Source organism: Triticum aestivum, chromosome 3A (assembly GCF_018294505.1).
Source record: "Triticum aestivum cultivar Chinese Spring chromosome 3A, IWGSC CS RefSeq v2.1, whole genome shotgun sequence".
NCBI lineage: Eukaryota > Viridiplantae > Streptophyta > Magnoliopsida > Poales > Poaceae > Triticum > Triticum aestivum.
The window spans coordinates 503,138,807-503,149,557 of record NC_057800.1 but is presented as its reverse complement, the minus strand read 5'-3'; the positions used below and the strand labels follow the sequence as shown (position 1 = coordinate 503,149,557).

The 10,751-nt window shown below is 43.8% G+C and overlaps 1 protein-coding gene across 1 annotated transcript in view; it reads left to right on the top strand.

The window, feature by feature from the left end:
- The window catches only part of LOC123056962 (uncharacterized), a 3,141-nt gene extending 1,804 nt beyond the window's left edge, over nt 1-1,337 (top strand). Inside the window, exon 2 of the mRNA XM_044480166.1 lies at nt 1,244-1,337. Within this exon, the coding sequence (XP_044336101.1) occupies nt 1,244-1,327 (84 nt within the window). The 3' untranslated portion in view covers nt 1,328-1,337. The remainder of the gene's footprint in view (nt 1-1,243) is intronic.
- The last annotated feature ends 9,414 nt before the right edge of the window (nt 1,338-10,751 follow it).

The following is a 10,751-nucleotide window of genomic DNA, read 5'->3' as shown; positions in this document are numbered from 1 at the left end:
TCACCAGATATCGCCTACTCTTCACTATACTGCTTGCATTAGAGTAGTGTAGCATGTTGCTGCTTTCAGTTAATCCTATATTGCTGCATAGCCTGTCCTTGCTACTACTGTTGTTACCTTTATCTACAATCCTAATGCTTAGTATAGGATGCTAGTTTATCATCAGTGGCCCTACATTCTTGTCCGTCTGCCATGCTATACTATCGGGCCTTGATCACTCGGGAGGTGATCATGGGTATATACTATATACTTTATACATGATACATGTGATGACTAAAAGACGGGTCGGCTTGTAGGAGTACCCGCGAGTGGATCTTTGTGGCGAAGCGACAGGGCAGGTTGAGACCACCTAGGAGAGAGGTGGGCTTGGCCCTGGTCGGTGTTCGCGGTTATTTCAAGATAACACATTTAACGAGATCTTGGTATTTGATCTGAGTCTGGCCACTGGCCTATACGCACTAACCATCTACGCGGGGACAGTTATGGGCACTCGACATCATGGTATCAGCCGAAGCCTTCATGACGTCAGCGACTGAGCGGCGCGCGCCGGATTGGAACGTAAGCCTGCTCTTGTATTAAGGGGGCCAGTTCTGCTTCCGGCCGCCCTCGCAACATGCAGGTGTGCAATGGGCGATGGGCCCAGACCCCTGCGTCATAGGATTTAGACCGGCGTGCTGACCTCTCTATTGTGCCTAGGTAGGGCTGCGACGTGTTAATCTTCCGAGGCCGGGCATGACCCAGAAAAGTGTGTCCGGCCAAATGGGATCAAGCGTGTTGGGTTATGTGGTGCACCCCTGCAGGGAAGTTAATCTATTCGAATAGCCGTGTCCCTCGGTAAAAGGACGACCTGGAGTTGTACCTTGAACTTATGACAACTAGAACCAGATACTTAATAAAACACACCCTTCCAAGTGCCAGATACAACCAGTGGTCGCTCTCTCACAGGGCGACGAGGGGAGGATCATCGGTTAGGATTATGCTATGTGATGCTACTTGAAGGACTTCAGTCTACTCTCTTCTACATGCTGCAAGACAGAGGCTGCCAGAAGCGTAGTCTTCGACAGGATTAGTTATCCACCTCTTATTCTGGCATTCTGCAGTTCAGTCCACTGATATGGCCCTTTACACATATACCCATGCATATGTAGTGTAGCTCCTTGCTTGCGAGTACTTTGGATGAGTACTCACGGTTGCCTTTCTTCCTCTTTTCCCCCTTTCCCTTCTACCTGGTTGCCGCAACCAGATGCCGGAGCCCAGGATCCAGACGCCACCATTGACGACGACTCCTACTACACCGGAGGTGCCTTCTACTATGTGCAGCCGCTGATGACGACCAGGAGTAGTTTAGGAGGATCCCAGGCAGGAGGCCTGCACCTCTTTCGATCTGTATCCCAGTTTGTGCTAGCCTTCTTAAGGAAAACTTGTTTAACTTATGTCTGTACTCAGATATTGTTGCTTTCGCTGACTCGTCTATGATCGAGCACTTGTATTCGAGCCCTCATGGCCCCTGGCTTGTATTATGATGCTTGTATGACTTATTTTATTTTTAGAGTTGTGTTGTGATATCTTCCCGTGAGTCCCTGATCTTGATCGTACATGTTTGCGTGTATGATTATTGTACGATTGAATCGGGGGCGTCACATTAAGGTGGCAACCTAAACACACATCTGGGTGGATTGAGGCACCTGGGTATTCCAGCAATTGCCTATTTTCTTTTGGACCGCCACCCAGGCTCAAAGGGATCATAAGATTATTCATACTAGAAACTTCCATGTGCAGCCACAAGCTACTATGGGATCTAGCATAGTTGACTAAGTTGTGCGAACTCTTACAGTGGTAGACTAGCAGATGTAGGGGATATAGGTTGGTACGGTCTACCCGTTCGTAAGGTGCTAGCGCTTCCGAAAGACTATGTCTCGGTCATCCGTTTCTCAAACACCATGCAGTGCGAGAAAACCAACGGAGGAGATCGAGTCTTGTGGGGAAAAGTGCGCAAACCTCTATAGAGTGTATAAACTAATCATGATTAGCCGTGTCCCCGGTTATGGACATCTTGAGTATCTAGTACCTGGATTATCATGTGAATCTCATCATGTTACTCTAAAGTTAATTGTTGTTTTTTTAATGATGATGCTTAATTGGGATTGAGAATGCTGTCAACCATTCTCAATGTTTAACAACTACCATGATAGTTAAATAAAATTTATTCCTTCGTAGTAGGAAAAAATTGGCTTTACACAAAACTGTAACCATAGAGCTTTCCACCAGCCATATATGCATATAGAATAGCTTATTTCATTCCATTACTCTCTATGTGTTACCTTGCCAGCATATTCCATGTGCTGACCCGTTTCGGGCTGCAACGTTAATGTTGCAGACTTTTCAGACGATGATTAAGGTGCCTTTAGGTCGTGGTTCTATACTCAGTGATGTCGTTGGAGTTGATGGACTCACTTATCTTCCAAGCCTTCCGTTGTTATCGTTATTAGATGGCCTTAAGCCATATTTATTGTAATAAGTTCTCTTTTGAGACACTCGATGTAATAAGTGTGTGATTGCTACTCTGTTATAAATCCTTCAAGTACTGTGTGGTGTCAGTATTACTGATCCATGGATGACACCGGAGCACAGAGATTGGACCATTCGTGGTCTGGTCGCTACAAGGAGATGGAGCCAAACATCCTGATATGCACTTGATATATGTGGAAGAAATTTGTGGATTGTTTAAGCTTGTAGTTTTACCCGGAGATGAAGTTTAGAAGATGGTTTTCCCTTTATCTTTGAAGGTAAAAGCATTGGCATGTATAGGCTATGCGATGATATTGGATCTTGGAATTGGAATCGATTGAAAGTTTCACCCAAAAAATTATCCTATACATCTAGTTCATCATGATTGGAATTATATATATAATTTTTGGCCTCATGAAGGAGAAAGTATCACTCTAGCTTGGGGGAGGCTTAAGTCAATGTTATATACATGCCCCAATCATGAGCTCTTGAAGGAAATTATGATTCAGAACTTTAATGCTTGGCTTTCTCATGATGATCAATCCATGCTTGATACTTCTTGCACTGGTTCCTTTATGAAGAAGACTATTGAATTCCGGTGGGATCTTTTGGAAAGAATTAAACGCAACTATGAAGATTGGGAACTCGACGACTGTAAAGACTCAGGTATTAAGCTTAAGTATGATTGTGTTAAATCTTTTATGAATACCGATGCTTTTCAAAAGTTTAGCACTAAATATGGACTTGACTGTGAGATAGTAGCCTCCTTTTGTGAATCCTTTGATACTCATGTTGATCTCCTTAAGGAGAAGTGGTTTAAACATCAACCACCTATTAAACAAAGATTAAAGAACCGGTAATAGCTAAAGATGAAACTATTATTTTTAATGTTGATTCAGTTGTTGCTACTGCTTATATTGAAAAACCACCTTTCCCTGTTAGGATGAAGGAACATGCTAAAGTTTCAACTGTGGTCAATAAGAGTTATATTAGAACACCTAAACCAGCTGAACAAATCAAGGTAGAACCTAGTGTTGCTATGGTTAAGGATCTCCTGGTTGAAAATATGGATGGGCATGTTATTTATTTCTGTGATGAAGCTGCTAGAATTGCCAAACCCAATGAAAAAGATAAACATAGACCTGTTGTTGGCATGTTTGTTGTCTCAGGTAAAATAGGAGATCACTATTATCATGGTTTATGTGACATAGGTGCTAGAGTGAGTGCTATTCCTTTTACCTTATATGAAGAAATCATGAATGACATAGCACATGCTGAAATAGAAGACATAGATGTTACTATTAAACTTGCTAATAGAGACACCATCACACCACTCGGGATTGTTAGGGATGTTGAAGTCTTGTATGGGAAAACAAAGTACCCTACTGATTTTCTTGTTCTTGGTTCCCCACAAGATGATTTTTGTCCCATTATTTTTGGTAGACCTTTCTTGAACACCGTTAATGCTAAAATAGATTGTGAGAGACAAACTGTTGGTGTTAGCTTTGGTGATGAGTCTCATAAATTTAGTTTTTCCAAGTTTAGTAGAAAACCTCATAAAAAGAATTACCTAGTAAGGATGAAATTATTGGTCTTGCTTCTATTGTTGTGCCTCCTGTTGATCCTTTAGAACAATATTTGCTAGACCATGAAAACGATATGCGTATGCATGAAAGAAATGAAATAGATAAGATTTTCTTTGAACAACATCCTCTGCCTAAACACAATTTGCCTATTGAAACTCTAGGAGGTCCTCCTCCACCGAAGGTGATCCTGTGTTTGAATTAAAACAATTGCAGACACTTTGAAATATGCTTATCTTAGTGAGAAGAAGATATATCCTGTTATTATTAGTGCTAACCTTTCAGAACATGAAAAAGAGAGATTATTGAAAGTTATAAGGAAGCGCCGAGATGCTATTGGATATACTCTTGATGATTTAAAGGGCATTAGTCCCACTCTATGTCATCACAAGATTAATATGGAACCCGATGCTAAACCCGTTGTTAATCACCAACGTCGGTTAAATCCAAAAATGAAAGAAGTGGTAAGAACGGAAATATTAAAACTTTTGGAAGCAGGTATAATCTATCCAATAGCTGATAGTAGACGGGTAAGTCCTGTTCACTGTGTCCCTAAGAAAGGAGGTATTACTGTTGTTCCTAATGATAAGAATGAACTTATTCCACAAAGAATTGTTACAGGCTATAGAATGGTAAATGATTTTAGAAAAATAAACAAAGCAACTAGAAAAGATCATTACGCTCTGCCTTTTATTGATCAAATGCTAGAAACATTATCTAAGCGCACACATTTTTGCTTCCTTGATGGTTATTCTGTTTTTTCACAAATACCTGTTTCTCAACCTGATCAAGAAAAGACCACTTTTACTTGTCCTTTTGGAACTTATGCTTATAGACATATGCCTTTTGGTTTATGCAATGCACCTGCTACCTTTCAAAGATGTATGACTACTATATTCTCTGACTTTTGTGAAAAGATTGTTGAGGTTTTCCTGGATGACTTTTCTATTTATGGGAAGTCATTTGATGACTGTTTGAGCAATCTTGATCGAGTTTTGCGGAGATGCGAGCAAACAAATCTTGTCTTGAATTGGGAGAAGTGCCACTTTATGGTTAACGAAGGTATTGTTTTGGGCCATAAAATTTCTGAAAGAGGTATTGCGGTGGACAAAGCTGAGGTTGATGCAATTGAGAAAATGTCATGTCCTAAAGATATCAAAGGTATCCGTAGTTTCCTTGGTCATGCTGGTTTATATAGGAGGTTTATTAAAGACTTCTCTAAAATTTCTAGGCCTCTTACAAATCTCTTGCAAAAGTATATTCCATTTGTCTACGATTATGATTGTTTAGAAGCCTTTGAAACACTCAAGAAAGCCTTAATTTCTGCACATATTGTTCAACCACCCGATTGGAACTTGCCTTTTGAAATTTTGTGTGATGCTAGTGATTATGCTGTTGGTGCTGTTCTAGGACAGAGAGTTGATAAGGAACTGAATGTTATTCATTATGCTAGTAAAACTCTAGACAGTGCTCAACGAAACTATGCTACTACTGAAAAAGAATTCTTAGAAGTGGTGTTTGCTTGTGATAAATTTAGACCTTATATTGTTGATTCCAAAGTAATTATTCACACCGACCATGCTGCTATTAAATATTTTATGGAAAAGAAAGATGCTAAACCTAGACTTATTCGATGGGTTCCCTTGTTACAAGAATTTGATTTACATATCATTGGTATAAAAGGAGCTGAGAACCTCGTAGCTGACAATTTATCTAGGCTTGAAAATGTGCCTGATGACCCACTACCTATTGATGATAGTTTTCCTGATGAGAAATTAGCTGCAATAAATGTTTCTCATAGTACACCTTGGTATAATGACCGTGCTAATTATACTGTTGCTAAATATTTACCACCTAGTTTCACATACCAACAAAAGAAAAGATTCTTCTATGATTTAAGACATTACTTTTGGGATGACCCACATCCTTATAAATAAGGAGTAGATGGTATTATTAGATATTGTGTACCTGAGCATGAACAGGAACAAATCCTACTGAAATGTCACTCTGAAGCTTATGGAGGACATCATGCGGGAGACATAGCTGCTCACAAGGTATTGCAATCTGGGTTTTATTGGCCTACTCTCTTCAAGGATGCTCGTAAATTCGTCTTATCTTGTGATGAATGTCAAAGAGTAGGTAATATCGGTAGCGTCAAGAAATGCCTATGAATTAATCACTTGCTGTTGAACCATTTGATGTTTGGGGTTTTGATTACATGGGACCTTTTCCTTCCTCTAATGGGTATACTCATATTCTGGTTGCTGTTGATTATGTTACTAAGTGGGTAGAAGCTATTCCAACTAGTAGTGTTGATAACAACACCTCTATTAAAATGTTTAAGGAAGTTATTTTCCCAAGGTTTGGAGTCTCTAGATATTTAATGACTGATGGTGGTTCACACTTTATTGATGGTGATTTCCATAAAATGCTGGCCAAGTATGATGTTAACCATAGAATTGCATCACCCTATCATCCTCAGTCTAGTGGTCAAGTTGAACTTAGCAATAGAGAAATAAAATTAATTTTACAAAAGACTGTCAATAGGTCCCAGAAGAATTGGTCTAAGAAATTAGATGATGCACTTTGGGTTTATAGAACAACATAGAAAAATCCTGTGGGTATGTCTCCCTATAAAATGGTTCGTGGAAAAGCTTGTCATTTGCCTCTTGACACTACAAAAAAAGACACATCCGTGACATTTTGGGCCGAACGGAATTTTTTCTGTCATGCTTATGACACTTCTATTGCGATAATTGTGACAAAACCTGGTATCATCATAGATGTGTTGGGATCCTACTTCTATGACAAAAAATCATGCCAGAAATGGGCTTTTCGTCCTGGGTGGGCCAGAGGCGCAGCTGCATGACATTCTTTAGGCCATCCATGACGGAAAAATCCTGGTAGAAGCGAGGGCGAGGAAAATATCGGGGAGTTCCCGTTTACGGTGGGTGGTCGGGGCCGAGCGATGCATGGAGGTTTGCGCGTTTCTCTCGTACACATACGCGCGTGTGTGTGAGGCATTGCGCTCTAACTGAACCCGAGCGAGGCATTGGGCTCTAACTGAACCCGGGCGATTGCACTTGCTATGTTACTGAACCCCGATCGATCCCTTGCTATTAACTGAATGAGGGAGTCCTGGACTAAGGGGTCCTCGGGCGTCCAGCCTGTTATCTATTGGGCCGGAGATGGGCTATGAAGACATGAAGGCCGAAGACTGTACCTATGTCCGGGTTGGACTCTCCTTGGCATGGAAAGCAAGCTTGGCGACCGACTATGAAGATTCCTTCTTATGTAACCGACTCTATGTAAACTCTAGATCCCCTCGGTGTCTATATAAACCGAAGGGGTTAGTCCAGAAAAGATGTACTCATTACCATAGTCATACAGGCTAGGCTTCTAGGGTTTAGCCATTATGTTCTCGTGGTAGATCAACTCTTGTAACACCCATATTCATCAATATCAATCAAGCAAGATGTAGGGCATTACCTCCATAGAGAGGGCCCGAACTTGGGTAAACATTGTGTCCCCTATCTCCTGTTACCATCGATCCTAGACGCACAGTTCGGGACCCCCTACCCGAGATCCACCGGTTTTGACACCGGCATTGGTGCTTTCATTGAGAGTTCAACTGTGCCATCAACAAAAGGTTTGATGGCCCTTCAATCATCTATAGTGATGCTGTCCAAGGAGAAACATTCCTCCCCGGACAGATTTTCGTGTTTGGCGGCTTTGTATTGCGGGCCAACTCGCTTGGCCATCTGGAGCAGATCGATAGCTACGCCCCTGTCCACCAGGTAAGATTTGGAAGCTTGAACTACATCGCGGATATCCACGGAGACTTGATCTTCAATGGATTTGAGACCGCGGCAATCGCTCCCCTCACCCCGATGAACATGACTTAAATCTGTCATGAGATCACGTCCAGGAGATGGTCCCTATTGCTGCAATGGTCTTAGAACCGGAGAAGATCATGCCATCCGAGGCCACAGAGTCCGCGGCGTTGGATCCACACACAGGCTCAGCACCCCGCAATATTTGCATCAATAGAACTCCAGACTCATCTCCGGCTACAAGTTCCGGACCATGTACGCTTGCGGACACCGAGCTAGATTGGTTGTCAATCTTTGAATTCAGTGCCGCAGACGTTTTTCAGCACTCACCCTTGGGCGATGTGCTAAAATCTTTAAAGAACTCGTCCTTGGAGAAAGACTCACGGCCTAACCATCTCCGGTTCGAGCTAGAGGCTGACAATGGATAATTTCGCTTCCCACCCGCCACCCACTTCATGGCCACTATCGAGGACTTAACCGACATGCCCGCTTCTGGCTCCGAAGACATTGACGGCATAGACGATGATGCCAATAAGGACCAAGGCCAAGACCTGCCAGTCATCAGGCGTGGGACGGCCACCTCTTCATATGACATGTACATGATCGATACACTTCAAAATCCTCGCGGCAAGGATAAGGGAGATCCAGCTGAAACTCGTGAGACACAGTCTAATTTCCGGTTCCCCAAATGCCGCCCCAAGTCACGCCGCAGCAACGATGGCGTTGGAGAAAATAGTACTCCAGACGGCGCTGAAAGCAATGAAGACCCTGTGGGAGAAATATCCGAACATGAGGAATAGGAAAACGGGCAAGCCAGCCCCGATGAACAGGCCCCGCCTAGCGACGGTTTGGAAGACGACAACTACCTTCCACTCTCCGAAGATGAGGTAAGCCTCGGCAACAAAGACTTCATCATACCCAAAGAGCCCCTCGAGCAGGAGCGCTGCAAGCGCAGGCTGATAACTACGGCAAGGAGCCTGAAAAAGAGGCAGCAACAGCTTCAAGCTGACCAAGACCTACTCAATGATAGATGGACCGAAGTCCTGGTCACCGAAGAATACGGCCTTTGTGGCCTAACCAAAAGCTACCCAAAGCACAGATTGCTATACCAGTCCGATGACGGGGCATTGGAGCCCATACCATCGTCACACAATGTGGCAGATCATCGACAACTCTACCCGGATAAAGAGGCAACTCAAGCTGAACACCAGACCGCCCCACCTCGCCGTAAAGGCAAGAACAACGCAGGTCACGATCACCTAGACAACCTGCGGAGGGACTTGGATAATAGAGCAGGAAACGTAAGACCAATCTACGGATCGTGAAAGCATGCTTCGACATGCGATGATGGCTACCTATTCGGACGTGTCACACCTCGCCACGACCGAGCCGAAAACTGCAGGGGAACTCCTTTGGAGTTACGATGCAGTTTGGCCCAACATAGAGGTGCCGCACACCCGATTTGCTTCACTAATGAAGTAATGGATCATGAATTCCCTGAAGGATTCAAACCCGTCAATATTGAATCATACGACAGGACAACTGATCCCGTGATATGGATGGAGGATTTCATCCTCCACATCCATATGGCCCATGGGGACTATCTCCACGCTGTTACATACCTCCAGCTAAAACTAAAAGGACCAGCCCGGTACTAGTTAAACAGCCTGCCTGAAAACTCCATAGGCAGTTGGGAGGACTTGGAAGAGGCCTTCCTCGATAACTTCCGAGGAACAGTTGTCCGGCCATCGAATGCCGATGACCTAAGTCACATTGTCCAATAGCCCGGAGAATCAGCCAGGGAGCTCTGGACTCGGTTCTTAGTCAAAAAGAACCAAATCATCGACTGTCCAGAGGCGGAAGCCCTCGCGGCTTTCAGACACAGCGTCCGAGACGAATGGCTTGCACGCCACCTCGGCCAAGAAGGACCTAAATCCATGACAGCCCTCACTGCTCTGATGACCCGCTTTTGCACGGGAGAAGACAGCTGGCTCGCTCGTAGAAGCAATATCACCATTAACCAAGGCACCTGTGAAATCTGAGACAGCAACGGCAAGCCACGAGGAAGCAAAAACAACAGTCGCAATGACAATGAAAGATCAGGCGACATAGTGGTCAACGCCGGATTCAGCAACCCCACGCCCGGTCAGTGAAAGAAGCCATTCAAGGCGAATCAAGACGAACCATCCAACCTGGACAGGATATTGGATCGACCCTACCAGATTCATGGCCACCCCAATAAACCAGCTAATCATGCCAACAGAAACTGCTGGGTCTTTAAACAGGCCGGCAAGCTCAATGCCGAACACAGGGGGAAGAGGCCACCAAGCGACATGGATGACGGAAAGGTTCACCAACGAAACACCGGGGGTCAGAAGCAGTCTCCATCCGAGGATCAATTACTCCTAGAACGGAAATAGCTACCCGGCTTCCGCCGCCTACTCCGTACACCTACAGAAGTTTGTACCGTGCATACATCATTACGCACTCAAGATACCATGGGCATTGGCGGAAGCACAATACGGACATGCCTGCGAGCACTCTAGTAACCCTTTTTATATAATTATTTATTTCCTTTTTTATTTTCTTCATTCGATATCCTTTAAAAACAGGTAACAAACTGGATAAACGTCGGAAACTGGCTCTATCAGAGTCCGGATCCGTACACTCACCCAAGGGGTCATTTCCGTCAAGGATTCCCCCCACCGAGGACTGGCAGTGCAGACGTGCGACAGGAGGTCCAAAATAACTTTTTGTAGACTGCACTCTCTATTTTTTTAGCCTATACTATGCATGTTCCTCCGCCTCCAACCCCGAGCATGTCAAA